Source organism: Microtus oregoni, unplaced genomic scaffold (genome assembly GCF_018167655.1).
Source record: "Microtus oregoni isolate MIOR12 unplaced genomic scaffold, Mior012 000018F_ref0000195, whole genome shotgun sequence".
Classification (NCBI taxonomy): domain Eukaryota; kingdom Metazoa; phylum Chordata; class Mammalia; order Rodentia; family Cricetidae; genus Microtus; species Microtus oregoni.
The window spans coordinates 15,693,497-15,721,338 of NW_024543077.1; the positions used below are offsets into that span (position 1 = coordinate 15,693,497).

Genomic DNA, 27,842 nt, shown 5'->3' on the forward strand with positions numbered 1-27,842 from the left:
AAACAAACGGATCTGGAGTAGTACTCAAGACTATCTTAATTCTGAACACACTCTCTGGATCTACCCTCTTAGAAATATGGAAGATCATAAAATTATGGAGTGAAAGTGACAATAAGCAAGCGGAATTTGAAACAGAGAGAAAACAGGGGGTGGCGAGAAGAGACCAAGGCCAGAAAGAGAAGACAGTGGTAAACAATGTGGCTAGTCTGGAATTATTTTGGTTTGGATGTGTTGCTGTTGGGAGTTTGGGGGGACAAGCCATCATATTGTTGTCAGGCTGGCTTGGAACTCTCCATATAGTTCAGGCGTTTCACTTTGCCAAGTGCCAAAGCGACAGCGCCTAGCTACCACGCCCAGCATGGATAGCTCGAAGGCTACAAGAATGAGCAGAAGAGGCTCTCCATTGGCTTGCTCTGAGGGAGGACAGCACTCACACGGGAGCTTGTCATACAGAGGCAGGTAGCTTAGAAAATGAACGGCACTGCAGAGAGCTTCAAGAGGGTATAATTTTTAATTTTAAAAATACTAATTTTAGGACACCTTATGAGAAAAGGAAAGGATTAAACAATTACACTTTGCTGTTCTGGTTTTTGTTCTGTTTTGTTTTTGCTTTTTGGCAAGTCACCTGAAAGTCTGTATCAATCTTCCAGGGCATTATAAACAAGTAAAAGATCATAAAACTCCCAAAGATGAGTAAAACATCTTCACTACATAGGAATTTGCTAACAACTATGGGAGATACAAATGAAACCACAAGTTCTTCCTCTGCACACCTGAAGGGAAACATGCATAAGCTCACTCACACACTTCCTCTGCTTGTAACACTTCCGGGAAGCTTTCCCAAGACAGCAGAGAAGGGCACATTAGAAGCAATGTTATTAAAATTTTCCCAAATACTGGAGAGCTCTTAGTTTAGTTATGAAGCCTGATTATCTGGGGAAGAAAGCCCATGGGCCACAAACTCCAAAATAGGATTAACCGAAACTCTCTTGAATGAGAGGTTTCTAGGAAAAAAATGAAGTCAAAAATGCATTCTCCTGCTGGAGTAACACACAATGCACAATGACGCATGTTAGAAAAAGCTTTTCAGGAAGTCAAGTCTGCAGATGTCTGCTACGGCCACGGTGGAGGGAGTAACACACGCTGCCCTGTGGTGCACGTGAACCATGTGAACTTTTAGGCGGTGCAGGGAGTAACTCACGCTGCCCCTGTGGTGTATGTCAAGCATGTGTACTTTTAGGAGGTGCAGGGAGTAACTCACGCTGCCCCTGTGGTGTATGTGAAGCATGTGTACTTTTAGGAGGTGCAGGGAGTAACTCATGCTGCCCTGTGGTGTATGTGAAGCATGTGTACTTTTAGGAGGTGCAGGGAGTAACTCACGCTGCCCCTGTGGTGTATGTGAAGCATGTGTACTTTTAGGAGGTGCAGGGAGTAACTCATGCTGCCCTGTGGTGTATGTGAAGCATGTGTACTTTTAGGAGGTGCAGGGAGTAACTCACGCTGCCCTGTGGTGTATGTGAACCATGTGAACTTTTAGGAGGCGCAGGGAGTAACTCACGCTGCCCTGTGGTGTATGTGAACCATGTGAACTTTTAGGAGGCGCAGGGAGTAACTCATGCTGCCCTGTGGTGTATGTGAACCATGTGAACTTTTAGGAGGCGCAGGGAGTAACTCATGCTGCCCTGTGGTGTATGTGAAGCATGTGTACTTTTAGGAGGTGCAGGGAGTAACTCATGCTGCCCTGTGTTGTATGTGAAGCATGTGAACTTTTAGGAGGTGCAGGGAGTAACACAAGCTGCCCTGTGGTGCACGTGAACTATGTGAACTTTTAGGAGGTGCAGGGAGTAACTCACGCTGCCCTGTGGTGTATGTCAAGCATGTGTACTTTTAGGAGGTGCAGGGAGTAACTCACGCTGCCCCTGTGGTGTATGTGAAGCATGTGTACTTTTAGGAGGTGCAGGGAGTAACTCATGCTGCCCTGTGGTGTATGTGAAGCATGTGTACTTTTAGGAGGTGCAGGGAGTAACTCACGCTGCCCCTGTGGTGTATGTGAAGCATGTGTACTTTTAGGAGGTGCAGGGAGTAACTCATGCTGCCCTGTGGTGTATGTGAAGCATGTGTACTTTTAGGAGGTGCAGGGAGTAACTCACGCTGCCCTGTGGTGTATGTGAACCATGTGAACTTTTAGGAGGCGCAGGGAGTAACTCACGCTGCCCTGTGGTGTATGTGAACCATGTGAACTTTTAGGAGGCGCAGGGAGTAACTCATGCTGCCCTGTGGTGTATGTGAACCATGTGAACTTTTAGGAGGCGCAGGGAGTAACTCATGCTGCCCTGTGGTGTATGTGAAGCATGTGTACTTTTAGGAGGTGCAGGGAGTAACTCATGCTGCCCTGTGTTGTATGTGAAGCATGTGAACTTTTAGGAGGTGCAGGGAGTAACACAAGCTGCCCTGTGGTGCACGTGAACTATGTGAACTTTTAGGAGGTGCAGGGAGTAACTCACGCTGCCCTGTGGTGTATGTGAAGCATGTGTACTTTTAGGAGGTGCAGGGAGTAACTCACGCTGTCCCTGTGGTGCACGTGAACCATGTGAACTTTTAGGAGGTGCAAGGAGTAACTCACGCTGCCCCTGTGGTGTATGTGAAGCATGTGTACTTTTAGGAGGTGCAGGGAGTAACTCACGCTGCCCCTGTGGTGTATGTGAAGCATATAAACTTTTAGGAGGTGCAGGGAGTAACTCACGCTGCCCCTGTGGTGTATGTGAAGCATATAAACTTTTAGGAGGTGCAGGGAGTAACTCACGCTGCCCTGTGGTGTATGTGAAGCATGTGAACTTTTAGGAGGTGCAGGGAGTAACTCACGCTGCCCTGTGGTGTATGTGAAGCATGTGTACTTTTAGGAGGTGCAGGGAGTAACTCACGCTGCCCTGTGGTGTATGTGAAGCATGTGTACTTTTAGGAGGCGCAGGGAGTAACTCACGCTGCCCCTGTGGTGTATGTGAAGCATGTGTACTTTTAGGAGGTGCAGGGAGTAACTCACGCTGCCCTGTGGTGTATATGAAGCATGTGTACTTTTAGGCAAAGATCTCGCACTTTTCCCCTCACGTTTTTGTTCTTAGTTTTGCTTTATGTTGCATGAGGCAGAGTCTCACTGTGTAGCCCAGGATAGCCTAAATATAGTGAAACCATGATTTCCTTCTTTTTTACTTAAAGTTTAGATCCTTGCAACACTGCCAACAATAAAACCCTTCCCAGGCACGAGACACGCTTAGCAGGAATACTTTGTGTTTTAAATATGAACCTGGAGGTGGCTAGAAGCACTGACCAATGCTATTGCATGCCATAATAAGATTTAACTTCTGATGCCAACATCTAGTCAGTGAACTGGAGCTCACGATACCACTTCCTCTTCTCAATGGGTGCAATTTGTCAAAAAAAAAAAAAAAGTTTGTTGAAAAAAATTTCATGGAAAAGAATAAAACTTCGCTGCTGAGTTACAGAAGAATTCATATTGTCCTTTCCTGATTCCAGGGTGCACACATTTGAAATTTTGCCTCTGCCAATTTTTAAAACACAGCACCAGCGTCCAAACTTGAATTAGTTACACCAAAAATAATCTCAGACAGTCACTCTGGAGAGTTTTGAGTAAACGGGCTCTAATGAATTAGTGGGTTTGGCGCACAATCACTGGACTCATCAACTGGAACTGGCTATAATTTCTACCAAGGAGATGAGCAGAAGACACGTTTGGCAAAGGAAGTGACCGCACACACAGTGAACACTTGGTACCACCCAGGATATAAAAGCCCGTGATAATAAAGCCGAGTTATGGCCCCCAGTGAGAAAATGAGGTTACTGAAAGTTAAGACGGCAGAAACAGTGAGTATTAAAATGTCTGAAGATGATCATCGCTCAGATTAATTTTATTAGGAATTTCACAATTATGCAAAATCTGAAATATGGGATGCACAGGATGTGTTCATTTACAATTAGGAATGTACATTACACAAAGATATTTACTGATCTGGAATCTATGTGTTTAAACAATCCAAAAGTACAGGTAACACACAATAAGAATATATATAAAATGTACGTGCATAAACATTCACAGGTTACATGCATGTGAGAACGGATCACGTGTCTTCAGAGACAACACCTGGTAGCACTGTAACCTCTGGGGTGAGGGATGTGTGGTGTGAAGTATGTTAGTAAGGAGGATTGGCCAAGCTATAAAAAAGAGAGAGACTCTAACTCATTAGCTAAGCAAGGGGCGTGCCGTGTCCAAGTTAGATAGAAAATGCGTATACTCTTCCTGAGAAGAGTAATATAATATTTGATAACAGACAAATCCTACTGAATATTTTGTTCACTAGTGATATGGTAAAACATAGAAAGGATATTAATACATATAATGTGTATATATATTTATATTTGAATTATATTTCTTAAAAAATTAAAAAACTATGATAAAAAATCAGTAAGTTTAAAAGAATTCTACATTATATTAATTTTTTTTCAAAATTAATTTTTCTTCAAAATCGTGCTATATTTGGACTTTCCGGTACTGTGTCATATATTTGGATCCTTAAATCAGAATTCCATATACTAATTTTATCTTAAAAGGGTATCACACCCTTTGAAAAGTGAAGGGTTAAAATCTATTTGTAAAGCAGCATTTCTACTTCTTCAGCATGGAGAGGTTCTTTGGAAAGGAGAAGAATACTAAGTTCATTATATAGTTTGGAATAAAGTATATTCAGAACAAAATAATATATAAGGAAAAATGGAACCAAAATAAAAGAGCAAGAATGGACCTGGATAAAGGAAGCCAACTAACTATACTGGTGGCCAAGGCATCGGGGTGCACCAACAGAGTCAGGGCTTTAATCCCTCACGACCCCTCATGATCCCCAGTCTCCAAAGGGGAACAGTGTGACCATCAAAGTGGGTGATCAGCAGCTGGGACAATCTTGGGGTGGTAACAGCTTCAAGAATTATTTCCAGCAGCTAGACCAAGTGCTTACTTAAAAGGGGTATGGTTACCTTTTCTCTGTGTCTGTCATACTCTCTGAGGTAGCTTAGTGAAAAGATACTATATTCTGAAACACATATGCATACACACACACACATGTGCACACACATTCACACTGCCGTTCTCTGCTGTGTTGAAATGAAACTGGAAATTACCTGCTGGAAATGTTAGGATTCAGCACGTAAAATGAGAATCTTGTTGCAGCCCTCGGGATGAAAAGCTGCCCATTTACCTGTTACAGATGCTATTATCGAAAACAAGAAAGATCAAGTGGCCTTTGACCCCTTTACAATCTGCCTGTCAACTCACAGTACTGTTCAGTGGGCTGAGCTCTGATTTGTTTTTATAAATAAAGATTACTGGTCTTTTGTTTTCTTCTAATAAATACTCCGTGAATAATTACTTTCTCCCCCACGGCTCTTGCCATCTGACTTTGTGTTCTTGGCAGATTTAGATGGCTTCCTTCAACATAGTCTCAAATTTCTAACTGGATTACAACACTATCTATCCTCACTGCTTCTACACTTTAGCCCAGAAAACCACAAATAGAAGAAGTGGTAGAAAAGAAAATCGACTTGAGCTTATAGACGCCACTGAAACAGAGAAGGCTAACTGGGGCTCCACGCTAGAAAGCAGGTCACAGATCAAGGAAAAATGAAAAAAATCCCACATATGGAAAGTCTTCACTTAGCAAATAGTTGCCGTGACTCATTAGCTTTTTGGTTCCTGAATTACAAAATGGAGACGAAGAACGGGCATCTGTTAAGGACTGAAAACTGGAGTGGGCATCAGCTGGAAAAGAGTAAATTACGCGGTGAACCTGGATGTAACCCGAAATACTGAAGCTAGAAAGAGGTTGTTAGGTATATAAATGATGGAAAATCAAAAGGCTATATATTTTGAAAAATTGTTTTAAATTGAAACCACCAGCTACTTCTATACAGCATGAATGCATATTGCTGTGTACACTGCCACCACACAACCATTAAGTCAAGTCATAACAAACACCAATTAGCAAAGATAAATATGTCTACCGATAGGAAAAATCCTAATAAAGACACACTTTGGATTTTGTTTATGCCTCTAAATTTTTAAGGATTTGATGGTAATGTAATCACTGTTAATCTGAGTATCTTCATTCCTGTGACCTTTGTCACATCTGATAAACTATTAATAATTGATGAACAGGAAAATGGTGCATGCTTCACAGCATTAATATGAACAAAACTAACCAATTACGCAGTGATTTATATAATCACAAGCTTTTATAAGATTCCAAGATAAAGATGACAAACAGAACATGTACCTACTTTATACTCTGCCAAATCCACACATCACCACATTTTAGATGCTCCAAAACAAACAGCAGCTAGAAGAGCACAGCAAAATACAGAGGAACAAGTATCACTGTCAGTGCGGAAAGTCTAGAAGCAATAGTTGACACACAGAAGTATCAGCAGGTAGTGACACCGAGACACAAAACGTCTACACATGGAGGTGGCTAGAAGTCCTCAGCAGCTCCTTAATCCTGAGATCCCCTTCCCACCTCCTTTAACACAGACAGGGTATGGAGACTGAGAAGTCAAACCAAGATCAGGTATCATCCAAAGAAGGATAACCAAGTGTAGTCCAATCACCTACCTATTTTCACAATATTCTTCATGGGCATTCCGTATTCACACTCTCTGTGACCAGCTATAGTGAACAGCCACACCCCAAGACTACACGGAAAGCATAAATTTGACTCCATGGTTAAAAAAAATAGGAACACAAAGTTGAGGGGGTAAAGAAAGGTAGTAGATCACACATGAATTGGAGGAGGGGTGTATGAAAATGATCAAAATATAGTGTGTGACATTCTCAAAGAATTAATGTAAAAAAAATACAGAACACTGGGAATCTAATAGCACTGTGGGGAAGACAGGCAGCAATGTCCAGAGTTTCATTATAAAAGGGAACACTTCATTATTTTGCTGAAGTTTGGGGTCTACCAGCGACCCACACACTCAGAGAACTCAGTTGGCCTGTTTCTATATCTAGTATATGACCAAAGTCTTTAAAATTAAACATAGCAGCCATAACAAACTACTAGAAAAAATAAGTAACATAAGGCAAATATTTCCACTAGTATTGAATAGTACTGTTAGTATTTTCAGTAGTAAAACACGCCGCACTTTGAGAAAAGGATTCATAAATGGGATATTCTGAGATAAGATATACCAGAAATTCATACAATTCAAAACAAGAAGTTTTAAGTACAATTCGTAAAACATAAGAATGAGAAAATGTTCATTAATCCTGAGCTCAGGGAAAAGAGAAGCAAAAAATAAATAAATAAATAAATAAATAAATAAATAAATAAAAATTAGAAAAAAACGGCAAAGAAAATAAAGATTGAAAAACAACCAAAAAGTCAGATATTTAAATTATACAGAGAAAGAATACAGAGAAGATGAAAGGGAGAATATCATATAAAATAATCTGTGAAAATTACTTAAGAAAAAGTCTCGCATTTAAAGATGTTCAACTCATTATTATTCCAATGCAAATTCAGGGATGACTTCTGAACAGTCAGAAGATAGACAACAAGCAGCTGCGGGGAGTGCGGGAAATCTGCCTCACCCCCTCTGAGAAGTGGATGTGGGGTAGGGAGAAAGTGGAGAGAGAGGAAGGACAGGAGGAGGATGGAACTGGGATTGGTATGTAAAATAAAATTGTTTTGAAAATAAAAAAAATTAAAAAGAGACACAGGCTAACAGATTGGATACGAAAATAGAATTCATCCTTCTGCTGGATACAAGAAACAGACCTGAACTTCATATACAAATATTATCTCAGAATAAAGGGTAGGGAAAAGGCTTTCCAATCAAATAACCCAAGAAACAAGCTGGTGTAGCTATCCTAATATCTAGCAAAATAGACTTCAAATTAAAATTAATAAAAAGAGATGAAAAAGGACATTTCATATTTATCATAGGAAAAATTCATCAAGATGAAGTCTCAATGCTGAACATCTTTGCCCCAAATGCAAGGGCATCCATATTTGTAAAAAACATTGCTACAACTTAAATCACACATCAAACCCCACATCCTAATAGTGGGAGACTTCAACACCCCACTGTCACCACTGGACAGGACTGCCAGACAGAAACTTAACAGAGAAATAAAGGAACTAACAGATACTATGATTCAAATGGGTTTAACAGACATCTATAGAACATTCCACCTGAACACAAAAGGATATACCTTCTTCTTAGCATCTCATAGAACTTTCTCTATTATCAACAACATACTCAGTAACAAAGCAAACCTCAACAGATAAAAAACAGACTTGAATAACCCCTCTCTCCTATCAGATCACCATGGCTTTAAGTTCTAATTCAACAACACTGATTGCAGAAAGTCCAAAAACCCATGGAAATTGAATAATGCTCAAGTGAATCACCTCCAGTTCGAGAAAGAAATAATAAAGACCTCCTAGAATTCAACAAAAATGAATGCACGACATACCTAAACTCTGGGGCACTGTGAAAGCTGTGCTGAAGAAGGTTCATAGCACTATGTGCCTGCATAAAGAAAGTGGGGGGATCTCACACTAGGGACTTAACAGCACACCTGAAAGCTTTAGAACAAAAAGAAGTAAAAATACCCAGGAGGGGCAGATGCCTGGAAATAATCTAGTTGAGGGCTGAATGCAATAGAATAGAAACAAAGAAAACAATACAAACAGTCAAGAGACAAAGAATTGGTTCTCGGAGAAGATCAACAACATAGAAAAACCTATATCTAAACTAACCAAACGGGAGAAAGAGAAAATACAAATTATATTCAGAAATGAAAATCCGAAATGAAAAGGTAGACAGAACAACAGACACCGAGAAAATCCAGAGAATAATCACCGCTCATACTTTAAAACCTTGGACCCCACAAAAATTGGAAAATTTTAAGTAAATGGAATTTTTCTAGATAGATAACACATACCAAAACTAAATCAAGAACAGACAAACAATTTAAATAGATCTATAATCCCTAAAGAAATAGAAGCACTCATCAAAATTCTCCCAACCAAAAAAAAAGCCCAGGGTTAGATGGTTTCAGCACAGAATTCTGCGAATTTCAAATAGCTAATACAAATACTCCTCAAAGTATCCCACACAATAGAAATAAAAGGGACACTGACAAACTCTTTTTATAAGGTTACAATTACCCTGCTATCAAAACCACTCAAAGACATTACTAAGAAAGAGAATTACGACCAATCTCCCTCATGAACATTGATGTAATAATACTCAATAAAATACTGGCAAACCGCATCCAAGAACACATCAGAAAAAGCATCCACCATGACTATCTAGGCTTCATCTCAGAGATGCAGGGATGGTTCAACATATGAAAACATGTCAAACAAACGGATAAAAAAAACACATGATCATCTCATTATCATTTATCAAGACCTTTGATAAAGGTCTTGGAGAGATCAGGGATACAAGGAACATCCCTAAACATAATAAAGGCAAAATACAGCAAGCCAACATCAACCTAAATGAAGAGAAATTCAAAGCGATTCCCCCAAAGTCAGGAACAAGATAAGGCTGACCACTCTCTCTATATCTATTCAATATAGTTCTTGAGGTCCTAGCTAGAGCAATAAGACAACAAAAGGAGATCATTGGAAGAAAAGAGGTTGAAATTTTACTATTTATAGATGATATGATTGTATACATAAGTAACCTGAAAAATTCTACCAGGAAACTTCTACAGCTGAAAAACACCTTCAGTAAGACCTGTATGACAAGAACTTTAAGTCTTTGGGGAAAGAAATTAAACAATATATCAGAAAAATCGAAGGATCTCTCATGCTCTTGGATAGGTAAGATCAACACAATAAAAATGGCAATCTTACCGAAAGCAATCTATACATTCAATGCAAACCCCATTAAAATCCCAGCACAATTCTTCACAAACCTGAAATAAAAATACTCAGTGTCATATGGAAAAACAAAAATTCCAGGATAGCCAAAACAATCCTGTAAAATAAAGGAACTTCTGGAAGCATCACCATCCCTGACCTCAAGCTCTACTAAGGAGTCATAGTAATAAAAACAGCTTGGTATTGGGAAAAAAAAAACTACAGAGCCAAAAAGATGAACATGGGATGTACTCACTCATAATTGGTTTCTAGCCATAAATAAGGGTCACGGAGTCTACAATAGGTGAATCTAAAGAAGCTAAGTAAGAAGGGGAACCCAAGGAAAAACATATAGTTATCCTCTTGGCTAAGGGAAGTAGACAAAATTGCCGGGGAGAAAATTGGGATCTTGGGGTGGGGTGGGTTGGGGGTAAGGGGAGATGGGGAGAGAAAAGTTAGAAGGGAAGGAGGTCGGGCCTTGGGAAAGCAGGAGGATTGGGATAAAGGAAGGTTGGACAGGGGAGCACGGAACCACAATTCTTAGTTAAGGGAACCACTTTAGGGTTGGCAAGAGACCTGACCCTAGAGGGGCTCCCAGGTGCCCAAGCTGAGGTCCCCAGTTAGTTCCTTGGGCAGTTGAGAATAGAGAACCTGAAATGACCCTATCCTTGAGCAATACTGACGAATATCTTGCATATCATCATAGAACCTTCATCTGGTGATGGATGGAGATAGAGACAGAGACCCACACTGGAGCACTGGACTGAGCTCCCAAAGTCCCAATGAGGAGCAGAAGGAGGGAGAACATGAGCAAAGAAGTCGGGACCATGAGGGATGCACCCACCCACTGAGACAGTGGAGCTGATCTATTGAGAGCTCACCAAGACAAGCTGGACTGTGACTGAAAAAGCATGGGATAAAACTGGACTCTCTGAACATGGCGAACTATGAGGGCTGATGAGACGCAAAGGACAATGGCACGGGGGTTTGATCCTATGTAATGTGATGGCTTTGTGGGAGCCCAGCCAGTTTGGATGTTCACCTTCCTAGATATGGACGGAGGTGGGAGGTCCTAGGTCTTACCACAGGGCAGAAAACCCTGACTGCTCTTTGGTCTGGAGAGGGAGGGGGAAAGGAGTGGGGGGAGGGGGAGAAGGGTGGGAGGAGGGGGCGTAGGGGGGAGGAGGGGGAGGGAAATGGGAGGCTGGGAGGAGGTGGAAACTTGTTTTTTTTTTCTCCTTTTCTCAATAAAAAAAAAAAGAAATAAAAACAAAAAAAGAAAAAAAAACTAGACAGATTGACCAGTGGAACAGAATCAAAGACTGTGATATTAATCACCACACCTATGAGTACCTGATTTTTGCCAAAGAAGCTAAAATTATATAATGGGAAAAAAGAAAGAATGTTCAACAAATGGTGCTGGCATAACCAGATGTAGACATGTATAAGAATGCAAATAGAACCATATCTACAGCCATGCACAAAACTCAAGTCCAAATGGATCAAAGACCTCAACAAAATCCAACCACACTGAACCTCATCAAAGAGAAAGTGGGAAAGCATTGGCACAGGAGATCACTTCCTGAATATAACCCCAGTGACACAGATACTGAGAGCAACAAGTAATAAATGAGACTTCCTGAAACTGAGAAGTATCTGTAAGACAAAGTACACAGTCAACAAGACAAAACGGCAGCCTATACGATGGGAAAAGACCTTCACCAACCCCACATTTGACAGAGGGATGATCTCCAAAATATACAAAGAAGCCAAGAAACTAGATATCCATGTACCAAATAATCCAATTTTTTAAAAGTGGGATACAGATCTAAACAGAGAATTTTCAACAGAGGTATCTCAAATGGCTTAAAGGCACTTTAAGGAAATGCTCAGCATCCCTGGTCATCAAGATAATGCAGATCCAAACAATGCTGAGATTCCATCATACACCTGTCAGATTGGCTAAGATGAAAACCACTAATGACAGCTTACGTTGGAGAGGAGAAAAGGGAACAGCTGTCCACTGCTGGTGGGAATGCAAACTTGTACATCCAGTTTGGAAATCAGCAAGACAACTTCTCAGAAAATTAGGAATCAATCCACCTTAAGACCCAGAAATACTACTCTTGGGTATATACCTAAAGGATGCACACTCATACCACAAGGACCACAAGGAGGTAATATTCAACTATGTTCATAGCAGCATTATTCATAATTGTCAGAATTTGGAAAGAATCAAGATGCCCCTCAACTGAAGAGTGGATAAAGAAAGTGTGGCACATCTATACAACAGCAGTTAGACACAATGACATCTTGAAATAGGCAGGCAAATGGACGGAACTTGAATAAGCCATCCTGAGTGAGGTGACCCAGACCCAGAAAGACAACCATGCACGTACACACTATGTATCACTAATGAGTGAATATTAGACATAAAGCAAAGGATAATCAGACTATAGTCCACAACCCCAGAGAAGAGAAGAAACAAGGAGCACCCTAAGAGAGACATACATGGATGCCCCAGAAAGGGGAAATAGACAAGATCTCCTGAGTGAATTGGGAGCATGGGGGGTGTGGAAGGGGACTGAACAAGGAGAGGAGGAGGAGGAGAGACCAGAAATGTTGAGCTGTGAAGATGCTAGGGAAGGAGAGAGACATCTTAATAGAGGGAGTCTGTACGGGCATAGTGGGAAATCTGGCACTAGGAAAATTCCCAGGATGGTGGCCTCAACTAAGAATCTAAGCAATAGTGGAGAGGAAGCCTTAACTGCCCTTCTGTGTAATAAGATTGATAACTACCTTAATTGTCATCACAGAACCTTCATCCAGTAACTGAAGGAAGCAGATGTGGAAATCCACAGCTAAGCACTGGGCCAAATTCCTGGAACCCAGTCATTGAGAGGGAGGAGTGATATTATGAGCAAAGGAGCCAAGACCATGATGGAAATACTCACAGAAACAGCTGACCTGAGCTAGTGAGAGCCCACTGACTCTGGACTGGCCACTGGGAAACTTGCATAGGACCGAACTAGGCCCTCTGAATGTGGGTGACATTTGTGTGGCTTAGGCAGTTTGGGGGGCTACTCAGAGGGGAACCAGTATTTATCCCTAGTGCATGAACTGGCTTTTTGGAGTCCATTCCTTATAGAGCGTTACCTCTCTCAGTCTAGAAAAAGTGGGGAGGGTCTTGGTCCTGTCTCTAGTAATATGAGAGACTTTGTTGACTCCCACTCTGAGAAGTATGTATATACCCTCTCTGAGAAGTAGACAGGGGAGAGTAGGGTGGGAGGAGCAAGAGGAGGGGAGGGAAAGGAAACTGAGATTGGTATGTAAAATAAAAAAGATTGCTTTATAAAATAAAAAGGAGAAATAATGGCAAATAAGTAACACAGAGCACTCTGCTGCAATGTGAATGGAATATTATTCCTGACCAGAATCATCACACCCAGCAGGCACGAGTGCTGAACTATATGCAAAGACTTTCCCATGAATGAAATTATTCCTGGCCATAATCGCCACACCCAGGTGTCAACCAAGTGCGAATGCTGAACTATATGCAAACACTTTCCCATGCTTGTCCCTGCACGGGATCAGAATTTATGTTCCCCAAGCAAACACAAAATGGATAGGGTGACTCTCTAGACGAAGCAAAGGCCAGGGGCATACCAGGAAACCAGACACTTATCATCTCTATGCTCTGAAAAGTTCTAAAGCAATAAAAAACCTTAAAATCAGTAGAGAATTATTTCCGGGGAGAGGCAGCGTGATCAGAGAGAGAGAAGCTCAATCATAGGATGTTATCTGCCTCAGCAACAAAGACATAATGACAAATACCATAAGAACTGAATACTAATATAATCGAAATTACAACAGTGCTATTGGGAATGAAAGAATCGGAGGCCTGCAGTGGCCAGGAGTCTGCTTTTAAGTGAATGGGTAAAAGAGCAAAAAGGACAAAACTCTGTAGTTATATAAATAACTAGGACAAAGCAATGACTGGTCCCAAAGATAAACACCCAACCAGAGACAGTAAGAGGGGGCAAGAGAGATGGCCCCGCTGTTAAAAGCCCATGTTGCTCTTGCCGAAGACCCAGGGTCAATTCTCAGCGCCCAACATGGCGGCTCACAAGCATCTACCACTCCAGTTTCAGGGGGTCCAGCACCCTCTTCCCACCTCTGTGGACACTGTACACACACTACACCTACACACTCATGCACATAAATACCTTCAGTAACAATTTTCACAAAAGATATTTAAGACACAGTAAAAAGAAGCTTTATAGTATGTTTAGGAAGAGCAGAATTTGTTTTAATATAAAAGATACGAAGTGAATACCTCTGCCTTCCTAAAGAAGTAAAACTGAAGGACTCTAATCTCCACGCGAGTTGACAATGATACCACCTCAAATACATGGCTGATACTGACAGTGGCAAATACACACCTTACCACAGCAAAAAAAAGGGAAACTAATTTAAAATGCCATGTGACCTGAGCTAAATATTCACATTTAAAAAAAAAAAAACAAAATAACAACTTTTAAACAAGAGAACCTAGGCATTCTGACACATGCCTATAATCCCAGTGTTTGGCAAGTGGGATACAGGATCAGCAGTTCAAGAACAACCTGTGCAACAAGAGACTGTGTGTCAACACACACACAAGTGTGCACACAAATACATCCACATGCACACACATGTACACACACAAATGCATGAATACATGCACACATTGGCATGAATGCATGCACACATTCACACACACACAGAAGAATGCATGCATGCACAATCAACAAAATGAAAGTAGTACACACTAAAATGATACAAATTTCTCAAGTTGCTGTGAGAATTTTGGAATGTTACCTCCACTCCATTTTGTGGGCTACATAGCAATGTGCACATTCCCACTTAGAATTTGACAATGACGCTTTCTACAAGCATTTACTAACCTAATCAGCCTGAATTCAAAGGTGATTGGAATCATTGATTACCTTCATCCTGATCTTAGGAACATTCATAAAATTAAAAATCTTGCATTTATAAGTAAAGCTGTGTCTAGTTCCTCCGAACTCATCAGCTTTGATAGTTTTATTCTACTTAATGTGTCACTTTCCTGCCTCCCACACCTCCTAACAAGCCCACTCATGTAATATTGTTATTTTCTTAAGAAATATAACAGCATTTCTGGCGAGGAAAAGAAATTAAAACTGCCTTCCTTTCCCAAGAAACCCTCTTTTTTTTATTATAGCTCTTATCTTCCACGTGATTTCTGGACTACTAAGTGCCTGTGCTTTTAATGATAGGATTATAAAATAAAAGGAGAATTTAAAATGAAAACAAACCAAATCCAAAGAGGCAGAATGTATTCAAACAAAATGGTTTGAGATACAGTGGAATATGCATAGAACTGTTTGTAGATAATCAGGCATTCTCTTAAGCAAGTTAAAGATGAGACTCACTTCCATCTTAGACTATAGAACTAAAATCCTGAACGAGGACTGGGGCATGCAATCCGGCTCGCAACCACATGACAAGACACTACAGCGCAGAATATAAGTGTGATACAAGAACAAAGAAAAAGACACTGCCATCCCAGCATCCAACATGACAGTGACCAAACAGCTGAAATGAGTGAAGAAACCGCACGCCTTATTAGATGAAAACAGTCACCAGGGAAAGGAGAGAAGAGGAGCTAATTGACTTTGTTTTTACCAATTCGAAGAGAGCACTGATTGGAAGCTAGCCTGGTTCCTTTTCATTTCTTCAATTTCTCCTTGAGGTTCAGAATCCTTGGCTTCCCACTGTCTGCCGTCAGTCAGTCACAAAGCCTGCATCTGCTCCTCCACATCCGACACTCCCATCTCAATGGCGGCTTTCCCGTGCAGAATGTGTAATCACTAAACACAACTAGTTCTTCATATATAAAATAAAAACATCACTAAAACCTTTGATAAAGGAAAGCCTTTGAGTCCAAGCCAACTTTCCACTGTTTTCACCAAGTTGCAAGGTTGCCATAGTCCCATCACGCACGTAGAAGTGTGGCTGCCGTTTTAAACTCCAGCGGCTTCTCAACTACATCACCAGTGTACAATCACCAGGCTTCCTGCAGACAGACGTGTAAATAGTTCGTTCTTTTGTGTGTACGCTTTCTTGTAGTTGTTGTTGTTGTTATTTAGAAGTCCTGGCTATGCAGTCCAAGTGGCCTTAAATATGTAATCCTTTTGTATCATCCTCCCAAGTGTTGGGATCACAAGAGTGTACTATCATGCTGGGGTTAGGGCTATCTATCTGTATCTCTAGACTCAAGAGGGAAGGGCCTGTCAAGACAGCCCACTTACGCTAGAGGACAAATGAGTCAATTAATGATCAAGTGAATGACCATAAAATTTTTAGTTTGTTTACAAAAAATGATGCCAAATGAGACAGATTTATGTAATGGTTGCAAAACTTTGTCCTTTGTGATCTAACTTGAGGATACCTGGACTAACACTAAAGTCAGCCTGCTTTGTGAATTCTGATGGGAAACGGGACCTGTCCATCATCACACAGACTCAACAGATGGCAGGACACAGCTACAGGAAAGAGCAGAAAGTACGTGAATGAACCCAGTTTTCTTTATCAGTAAAACAGGGGGATCTTATGAGAACTCCAATGTTCCAGGAGGGACCATGACTTCCATGTACTAAGACACTCTAATAACATTTTGGTGCAATGCACACAGCACAGGCTAGGAACACCTTCCCCACACACATACAGACGCACTGAATTTCAGCTGTGTTCTAGTCATCCTGATGAATAAACACACTCTAAGAGATGCCAAGTTTAATTTACTAGTAACACAGAGCACTGGAATGCTACAACAGGCCTCCTGGAAGTCTCGCCCTTGGCCTCTGCAGCCTCTCTCGAGCACAGGCACCGCTTCCCTCTCCTCTCTGCGTTGCTCTTCTCTCTTACGGCTGCCACCCTGCCATCCTATTAGCTGACCTGCGTCAGCCCTGCTTTGCTCCAATTTCTGTCAACACACACACTCTGCCCTGCTACTGTCGTCTCCTGTCACATCTCAGTGCCAGCTCACACGGGAGCAAGGAAATTACCAGTCTTGTTTTACACGAATCATTTTTACGTAAATGTGCTTGCACTGTCTTCTTCTAATATTCAGCTAAACTGCCCTGTAGGAAACAGCCAAAGAGATTGTTTCACACCGAATGTACCTTGAAGGCTGGACTCGTCATTTCACAGGCTACTTTCTGACCCTTGATGACATCACTCTAACTGTTAATTATGGGTGCTGCGTATGCAAACGCAGGTGGTAGAGCACATCATTACCACTTCTTCATAGAATCCCTAACTATGACACACGGAGAGAGAGGTGAAGGGCACTGCCCTCTAGCATTCCCCAGCTGACTTCCTGGCTCATGCCAATGCATTCATCAATGGGTTTGGGAGAAACTGCTGATGCAGACATAAACAGATCAGCACGGTGACCTGAGAAGCAGACTTCATGGCCATTCTGTTGGTTCAGATCTCATTAGAGCTCTTGGAACGATCAAATCAAACCCTAGGACAATCAAATAACACTTAATGAGAATGAAGAGTCTCAAAATTTAATACTGAACTATAGTTTGGAACTCTGCCAATATTCTGTGTTATGCTGTATATCTATAGATGTAGAGCTCTATCTTAAATCACATTTTTAAAACTAGATTCACGCTCGACTACTTACAACTTAGAGGATTTCACAAAAGTCACTACGGGAAGATATGTGAGAGTGCCCCCTGCAGTTCACCTCACATTCTTACCTGTAACTGAGTAATGCAGCTGATGCAGTGACTGCTTATGAGCCGGTGGGGACCACGGGGAGCAGGCACTACACTGGAATGTGCACTGCATGCTGGGAAAACCGCCGCTGAGCTTTGTGAATTTATGTATGTATGTATGTATGTATTTATTTATTTAGATAGGGTTTTACTATATAGTGCTGACTGTTTGAAACTCACAGAGATCTCTGCCTATGTCACCCAGAGTGCTAAAATGAAGCGCATGTGCCACTAAGACCAGCCTATTCTGTGAATCTTGAAGATAAGCAGGATCTGTCTGCCATCACGAAACACTGGACACACAGTCCTGTGGGCTCCAGTACAGCCAAACCATGCCATGGGATTTCACTTCAGCCAACTACACTGAAACAATTCTGGCTCATCTTTGGATGGCAAGAGCCCAAAGACGCGTGAGGCTGCAGAGGCTATTTTGACATCATTAGCAGAGTGGCTACTCTATTATCCCAGGAAAGCCATACACGCAACTGAGTATGTTTTCAACACTTCCGATGGCAGCAGGTGCTCAGAGCACACTTCCCAGCTATAATTCTTGCTCTAGGTCTGACTGGCCAGAGTCACCTGATTTTTCTTGTTTTTAAAGTCCGGTTATCAGGCTGCCGGCCACAATAACCCTGCAGGACTTTCATGTCTGAATCAGCCAAGAAGAAGGAGATCCATTTTGCAATAGGGAACTCTGATCGGCACATTTGTTTTGAACAGAGAGTCTTTAATTGCTCGGACACAACTATGGATCTGTAGCCATGCCATTGTTTGAAGCTGCTATGCCTGCTTATGTAGAAAAAAAAGTTTAGATGTGAGAAATACAGCTGGAATGTAGATCAGCTAGGTGGGAAAATGAAATACGAGTTAAATGATGATTTATGAGTTAAAGTGATGAAAATTTTGTCTCTGCAGTTTCTGTCCCTTCCTGTATCTATCTCTCTCTCTCTCTCTCTCTCTCTCTCTCTCTCTCTCTCTCCCTCCCTCCGTGTGTGTGTGTGTGTGTGTGTGTGTGTGTGTGTGTGTGTGTAGGGGAGGGGTGGGTGTGTGTACAAAAACATTTAACAATTTCAGATGCCCCAGATAGCCTGATGTGCCTGGGAGAATTAATCACTGCCCTCATAAACCTTGGCTCATTTAGAAATCAGGCTGGGTTTCCGACAAGAGAGTGTCCTCAGCATTGTGACCACTGATGCGGGAGTGTCCCAGTGTCCAGGTCATAGACCTCTGTTCTGTAGTCTACATTAATTCATAACTGAGCCATACTTAATGATTAATGAGTGAAAAAGTAAGCCAAGACTTAGCGTGTTAAAGTAACAACCATTATAATATCACAATTGAATTGGACAACATTCATGGAGTGTTTTATAAAACTAATAGAGCCATGACATTTTTGGTGATCTTTCAATCATTTTATATGATTTTTGGTTGCACTGTCTTTTTCTCATGAGTCACAATCTTACAGTTTTAAGTTTTAAAATACATTCCATATTAGTTTGGATCATAGCAGGAGAAATAAAATGACCACATCGATTTTTATTGGGATTAGCTATGAATTTCTAGGTTTTCCTCCTGTCGCTTTTTGAGAAGTAACTCACAGACTAACATTTGCATATATTCCACCTACGCATTTTGAAGACTCATGATCCACACATACCCATGTTACCATCACCACAATCAAAGCAACAAAGTTATTAGACATGGACATCTCCTACATAATTGTATCCTTTTGCCTATGTTTATTCATGTTTTGGTGGCATGAATAGTTGAGGGAATGTCTGGTCTTCTACCAAACTCCTATATGCACAATATCATACATTAATCTCTATAACTTATATATCTTGTAAAATCAAAACTTTGTCCACGTCTGATAACTTCATTCAATTTTTTGGTTTATTTATTTTTGACAGGGTCTTACTAAGTGGCCCAGAATGGCCTAGAACTCTCAGTGTAGACCAGGTCTACATGATAGAGAGCTCTGCCTGCCTCTACTTCCCGAGTGTCGGGATTAAAGGCATTTGCTACCATGCTTGGCTTTTGCTTCTTTTTGTACGTCATTAAATACGCAATGAAAAATGATGTTCCAGATGGCTTGCTCTTTTGCAATTTAAAGCAAAACACAATGATTATGAAATTAATGGCAACATACATTTCTATAATTGTGTTTACTATTAATATTCTTATTCCCACTTATGGAATATGTCTTACATTTTTCATCATACTGTTAAATACAACGTGGCACTCATTTGTCTTCGACAAAACCCAGTGAGCATAAAAACTCAATTGCTTAAGCTTTCTGTTTAAGTAGAAGAACAATTTTGTTAGCCCTGTCACAACTAAATGTATTCTGGAGTCAATGATTCCAAATGCTATCATATTTCTCTTTCAAGATTAAACCCATACCTGAAATACAGAGCGCTGCCCCAGTGTCTTAGACCATTAGGAAGCAGCTTCCTTCCCAAGCCTGCTTGTCTTTTCCGGATTAGAGGTGACCCTTAGCATCTCCATCTATGAGATGGAAGCAGCTCTGGAAGCATACTTAGCAGAGACCCTGCGACCTGCCACTTAGACGCAAGCCACCTGGGGAGCCCTAGGCCAACAAACTCCAGCTTCCAAGCTTCGATATCATTACATATGCACACAGGGAAAGTTGGTAAGAATTCAGTTTCACAATGTTTTAACTTTCCAAGGTATTTGAGAGGATCAACAAAGTTCTATTAGTCACTGGATTGCTGTGCTAATTAGCTCCAAAGTCATTTCCTTGAGGATTTTCCCATATCACTGACATTCTCTCACTTATTTCATTATTCTGGCCTTCAGAAGGCTTTCAGAAACCTAAATTGTCACTTGTGGGAATAAAAGAACTAGGATTAGGGTTCTCTATCAAAGAAAGGGGTAGAAATACATTACATTGCATGGGCATTGTCATAAATAAGAACCCTTTGTGTAGTGAGGCTCATGGATGCACCTCAGAAAGACAGTGAAAATAATTGTAATGAAAAACAAAGATGTAGCAGTGCCCAAAAAACTGTCAAACTCTCTTGTTTTAACTTTACATCTAGGGTTTTAAGAGTGTGACATATTGATTATTTTCCCTTATACTATATAACTATGTCCTTTCATAAAATTTTATTTGTTTTCTTGGTTTTTTGTTTGTTTTGGTGGTGGCCAAGATTGATCCCACGGTCTTTTACAACTAGGCATGAACTTGTGCTGGTTTGAATGACTAATGCCCCCGCAGGCTCACATATTGGACTGTTTGGACCCCAGCTGATGGCACTGACTGGGAAGGTTATGGAGCACTGTGGCCTGGATGAAGAAAGAGCATCCATGATGCCAGGCTTCGGGAGTTCACACTCTCACCACTCTCCAGTTTGCCTTCAGCTTTGTGCTTTACAGTCCACGCTATTAGCCCTCAGCTTCCTGCTCCTGCCTCGAGGCTTGCTGCTTGCTGCCGTGCCTCCCCAGCTAAAAATGGAATTCTAATATAAAAGCAAAGACACACCAGAGTCTAAAAAAAAAACAACCCAACTCTCTTGCTTCACCCCAGGACAGATTCACCCCTTCTGGAAGCTTATGTGAAAATAAACCCTTCCACGCATTGTTTTAAGGCATTCTATCTACCGCAGCAACAGAGATCTAATCATGGAGCCGCATTTCTCCATACCACTCCCTGTGGGCACAGGATCTCGCCAACTTCACCAGGCTGGCCTTCAATTTTCTCTCTAGCCAGGCAGGCTTTGTATTTATTATGACTCTCCTGCCTCAGTCTCCTGAGAAGCTGGTGTTATGTGCCACCAGGAGCAGCGAGAAGTAACGTGGAACAGCAAAATCAATGCTGCTCATAAAATAAGTTTGATATCACCAACTTTAAAATAAGGTAGTATCATCAAAAAAGCTTGAGAACGTTTAGATTGCAATGTTTGATGCTGATTTCAGAGTACACTAAAAAACACAACCACAAGCAGATGTGTGCATATATGATTATGTGTACACATTAACTTAATTAACACATACATATGTCTGTGTTTAACTTCACATCAGTGGACTGTACACGGAAATCAACATAAGGTCCATTAATATAGGTGTCCCAAACTTGTTTATTTTTTCTAATTTAATTGCCCAATTTGAGGGAGGGAATAAGTACATCTATAAACACTCTTTCTGTAAAGCATTGTGGAAGACGGTATAAATAGAAAAATCTAGATTTCATTGAAACATGTAAATCAGACATACTAGAAAACATGAATGGAAAGTTACAAGCCTAAGTCAGCTCAATACATTATTGACTCCAACTCATGAAGGAGACAAAAGAAATTATATTTGTATTGATGTGTGAATCTGCTTCCATTCTTGGTAGCACATAATATATGCAACTCGCTAGCTCTAGCTATCCTTGTTACACATTACCATATTATTCAAATGTATCAATCATTTATATGTAAATACACAGGATGAATGGCTTCTTCAGGAGACAACAATTTTCGAATGATAACAGACACAGGCAGACATTAGGAAGATATAAAATGCTTCAAATATTCATTCTTTTATACTTTTGTTTTGTTTGTTTTTTTTTGTTTTGTTTTTTTTTTTTTTTTGGATTTTTCAAGACAGGGTTTCTCCGTAGCTTTTGGTTCCTGTCCTGGAACTAGCTCTGAAAGACGAGAATTATTTAAATAAAACCCTAATTATAAAAAAGAGACCTTAATACAGTCAAAATCCCAGTAGCTGTTCTTCACAATAAAAAGTCGGCACTGGTGTCATTTGTATCTTATAAATTACATGCTCTCAGATCCATCTGTGAAGGCTGGGATGCTAATTATCATGGTTACATTTCATGATTCCACAGCTAAAGGCTGAGACGGCGCTACACAAACACCATATGTTTTAGTGAGGGAAATGAAGAAAGATTAATTACCAGTTGAAGTTCAGGTCTTCCCGCAGTGACACCCTCAACACAAGAAGATTGTTACATGGTATGCTAAATAAATTGGAAGCTTTAGTTAATAGCTGAAATAACTAAGGAGGAAAGACTTGAAACCTAAATTTCAAGTGTCTGGATCCATCCCCAACTCCTGCCAATATATCTCTATATATTTATATACAGATATAGATATATATCTTAAGGATGCTTTTGTGAAACTACGTTACAAATTCCAAGGAAAAGGCAACTTGACAATTTTCTGGACCTTCTTTTAAGAGACATACTCAAAAATCTCTCACGGGGCCATGATTTTACGCAAAACAATGTCACATGTACTCAGAAAACCCACTCATCTCAGGATGGCCATTAAAACATCAAACGCTATCACTGTAAGATTTTGATTCGTACTTAGCTAGACGGCACTCTGATTCCACTTACCACGTACTCAAAGACAAGCGTCAGCGTCTCCTTGGTGTGGATGATGTCATGAAGCAACACGATGTTTGCGTGCTTCAAGCCTTTCAACAGCGACGCTGAAAGACAAAGTGGGCAGAGAAACAAGTGACCATTAGTCAGCCATGTCACGTTACCGGTGCGCTCACTGCCAGATGAGACCCATCCGTTTCCCATGCTCTACGCCCATAGGACAGCTATCGAGAGGGCAATGTGAATGAAATTAACAACTAAAATTGTGGCGTGATGAAATTATCTTTTAAGTTCTGTAGTTGTTTTATTTTTTTTTTTTGCTTCTTATTTTTTTTACATTTATTTACTTTGTGTGTTTGTTAATGTCCTAACTTAGGTTGTGCTGTCATCCTGACAGCCCACGGTTATCTGAGGGTGTCTCATTTAGGAGGCTACTTCAGTCAAACTGGAGTGTGCGAATGTCTATGGAGCATTTTCTTGACTGCTAACTGACACGGGAGGGGCCGGCCTGTGGCTAGCGGCACCATTCCTTACGCAAGTGTAGCTGGGCTCGGTAGAAAAGCCATGAGAGCGGAAGGCAGGGACAGGACGGTAAGCCCAGCATTTCTCCACCATGTCTTCTTCACGTTCCTAGCTTGCAGGGGTTTCTGCTCTGGTTTCTGTCTGTTATTGACTATTGCCCATACGATGTAAGGAACAGAATGTGCTTTGGGGCAGAGTGCTCGTCACAGCAATGGAAGGCAAGCTAGTGCGCATGCACCTGTGCACATGCGCGTATGCGGAGGTCAGAGGTCTTCTTGCAGGAATCAGTACTCTTCCCCGCCTGTTGCCAGGCTGGATGGCAGGCGCCTTCTATCTACTGCACCATCTCGGCAGCCCTGCTTCAAGCTCCGAAGTGCTGATGCTCACTGCATATGCCCTTAGATTCTTTGTGAACTGACCCTTTTATGGCTGTGTATCGTTTGGTTGCTGGAAGTATCTGATGCTCTGCCCTTAACCCTGTGTGGCCCGTCCAGCTTGAATGAAATTGCTGACATGGTGGATCTTTTATGGTCCTTTTCCGTCCGTCTTACCAATTCTGGCATACTGAGTAAAGGTTTACCCACAGCATATGTTTTTAAATGCCATCCTGCCCATGTCTGATTTTCACTTGATGGGGTTGGGCCACTTACATTTACTGTAGATATTAAATGTATGGTTGCCTGCCATTTACATTTCCCCTGAACACCCTGCAATTTAGTTTTCATTTATTTATTTATTTTTTTTAATCTTCTATGTTTCTCGGGAGTTCAACTAACACACACTTTACTTCATTTTCTCCTTTCTTCTTCCTCGCTTTCTGCTGAGCTTGGTATTTTCAATCCAACAAGGCTTTCTGTTTGTTTCGTATATTCAAAGGGCTAAAGAAAAAATATTTAATTCCTATCACAGTCTTCTGTATGGTTTTCTTTAGTTTTATGGTGGGTTTCTGGTGTGACCCATTAGATAAAGTGCAGAGATTTTTTTCTCTTCTTGTGTTTTAAGACGCAGACTCCTTTGTTCTTCTCTTGCTCACTAACTGGACTGGAGGCCTTGTTTGAGAGTCCTCTCTCTCGACACTTTTATCCCCCTTTATACAATTGGTGTCAAGCTGAGAGGTGAGTGTCCTCTTCCATCCCGCATGATCTTTCTTGTTTCCCTGTCCTTCCTTCTTTGTTTTCAGCATCATTGGAGTGGACTGGCCTTTCTTTAGACGGCCTCAGCTCCACAGAGGTGACGCTTTGCTGGGCCAGCACTCCTCTCTGTAAACAGTGCTGCCGTGCACACTGACTCTAGCTTCCTTCTTCTCCAGCATTATCCTGAGCTTCAAAAAAACCCAACATCTCTGTCCCTTTTCAGTTTCTTAACCTTCTCTTCGGCCTCCCCAGCACTGGTCTCCGTACCCACAAGCTTGCTATGGTTTTCTATTGATCCTGAAGGCACGAATCACCTGTGCTTTAGGGGAGTGTCTGTGCGATGAATCAAGAGCAGGCTACCAACCTCCTGCTCCACAACACAAAGGACATTTCTTCTATTGGAGCATCCCTATTGTACACAAGGCGGCACATGGAAGGAACTCACATTGACTAGCTGCCATTCATTTCTAGGAGCGGTGTACACTCAACTTCTGGGCTATGTCTCTAGCCCTGATTCCTACATTCTCTCATGGACTTAGAAACATGTAAAAATAAATGCAATATTTAGATTTAACAAGCAATGATTTGTAAATATATTGATGATTTTGACCTTGTAGTTCCTTTAAAAATTTGTGAATAAGGCCATAGTCTGAAATTATAAGAAATTCAAATATATCATTATTGTTCATCCTAGTAATTTATAATCTGTCTTTTAATTATTTAACTCTCTCGTCAGCTTTGAACCATTAAAGCCCTAATACATTGCTAGGACTCAGCTATTAATTTGGAGAACAAATACACATTTGCTGGTTGTCTTCTGCAGCTTTTTTTTTTTTCTGAGTTTTGAAGCTGACTTCAGGAGAGGCTTTTAACTTGGATCACAGCAGGGTATTTGGAATTGATGGCCAGAACAGAGCCTAACACCTACTATTCCACACAGGAGGACCTCCAAAGGAAACAAACGAAGGACCTACGGAAATCACAATGAACCAAAGGACCCTGGCTGTGTGAGGCAGGTTTCTGGAATATATTATATCCCATTGTTTGTAATCTTGTCCAATTTCATTTTTCAGTGCTCTCCTATGCTGTCAAGGTTAGTGATGACCCATCTGGACGGAGAAAACTCTGAAACAGAACTGAGGCTTTGACTGCATCAGGAATCCCATGCTCACCCGACCTCTGGCTTGGCTTGTTCATCCCCACGTCTCCCATTATTGCCTTTCTTTTACCACTTCTTCCTCCAAAAGCCTTTCTTATTTCTCAAAATAATATCTTCACACCCACTATGTATTACGTACTGTGCTTTCCTCACGATTTCAGCAACAACAAATGCCTGCTAATTCTCATCTGGGGTAAAGCTTTTATTTTCCTTGAAAAACTCTAATGTCACATAAATAAATATTTCTGTCATTTGACCGGTGTCATAGGATGTTTAAAAGCCTCCAAACACCTTTTGAACAGGTCTCCATTTTGACAGTGTGTACAGGCCAGATTATGTTTGCGTCTGCTTTCTCAGCACACTGGCAGCGAAGTAAGTATCACTATTTGAAAGTGCTCTTTTTGAGATTAACGTAATGAATCTATAACTGGGAAGGGACAGAGCCACAATTTCCAAAGGTGATGACAGAAAAATGGCATCTGACGGTGGTGACAGTGGAAAACGGCCAGCAATCTACCAACACGAGGACAGGTGAGAGACACGACCCGCTTTGTGGCTGCCAAGCCAGCAGCCTCTGTTGCAGCAGGTGCCCGATGCTGTAGTTCCGGCTGCCATCAAGGCAAATAAGTCTCACGGGTGCCAAGCCAATCCAACGCACCAGTGAGTTCTGGAGCCAGGCTCTCCTTCTCCACAACGAACAGTCAAAATAACACCCTTGTAGACTTAACTATATCATAAGTATACCATGTGTTATTTTCTCAGTTTGCAAACAAATCAAATCCTGCAACATTTGCACTGGTTACTCAGTAGACTTCCTTTCTGCACAAAGCTTAATCAACAATCCAGCAACACTTCAAAATCCGTTTACCAGGGAGGTTTGAAATGACATCATTGTGTATGATACAAAATGTTGAATTAGGATTGAAGGTGAAAATCATAGTTTTGGGGCTCTGATGTCACAACAATATGACGGAAAGTCTAAAAGGTAACTGTGGGATGCAGGGAACTCCACCATCGAGGTGCCAACTTCACACATAGCATCAATCAGTCACACTGGGGACCTCCCACACTGAGAACACAGATTGAAAGGGGGTGAATTTTATCTAAAATTCAATCTTATCATGATAAAAAGAGAATCTGAACCAATACATGAAATTAAAGTAGGTAGGTTTGATTAAATCTCCAGTGTAACTGATAAAAACTGTTTATAACGAGGTAAGGAACCCATCTTTAGAATATGAAAATGTCTGCTTCTCCTCAGGAAGAAAAGACTGAAGACACAAAACACATCTCTGTAACTTCAGCATTGGAAAAGAAATAGGACATTTCCCATTTCCTGTCATCTTTTCTGTGTTCTTACCAGTGGTACCTGATTTTTCCCCAAAATAATAAATATCGATAAACCCTATCTCATTCTACAAAGAACAGATAAAAAAATTTTTTCAGCTTGCACTCCGAAACTCATGTTTTTTTACTATAAACAGTAACAACTTTCAACTGAGAACTCCTATCTTACTTGCTGATGGATTCTGACTATTTTCTAAATTAAGATACTGAGAATGGGAAAATCCTAAGGATGAACTGGAGGAGTCGAGGGGGAAGAGATGACTCATTGTTTTCTTGTGTCTGTGGTGGGGACTTGGTTTACACGGAATGAGAGCAAGCATGTACCCGAAGACTGATGGATGGCTCCTGACACTCTGCCCGCATTTTATAACGCGGGCTGCCTACCTGGATACAAGCTTGAAAAATAATTACACATGCCACAGTTCCCCTCATTTCTGGTTCTTCCCTTAGTGATATCCAATATTACACAGTATTACACAAATACATATTACACAATAAATACACAACAAGAAAGAGAGAAAGAACCTCAGGCTAATAAAAAGTATGATTATAGCTTCAAACTTATATTCGTCTTTT

At 41.0% G+C, this 27,842-nt stretch overlaps 1 protein-coding gene across 8 annotated transcripts in view; it reads right to left on the bottom strand.

Moving 5' to 3' along the window:
• The window catches only part of LOC121458907 (cyclin-dependent kinase 14), a 530,655-nt gene that overhangs the window by 276,580 nt on the left and 226,233 nt on the right, over positions 1-27,842 (bottom strand). For all 8 annotated transcript variants that reach the window (XR_005975885.1, XM_041668286.1, XM_041668287.1 and 5 more), the window contains one exon: positions 23,118-23,212. Coding sequence is in view for 7 of the 8 variants with exons in the window: in XM_041668286.1 (XP_041524220.1) it covers positions 23,118-23,212 (95 nt within the window). In the remaining variant the exon portion in view is untranslated. The remainder of the gene's footprint in view (positions 1-23,117; positions 23,213-27,842) is intronic.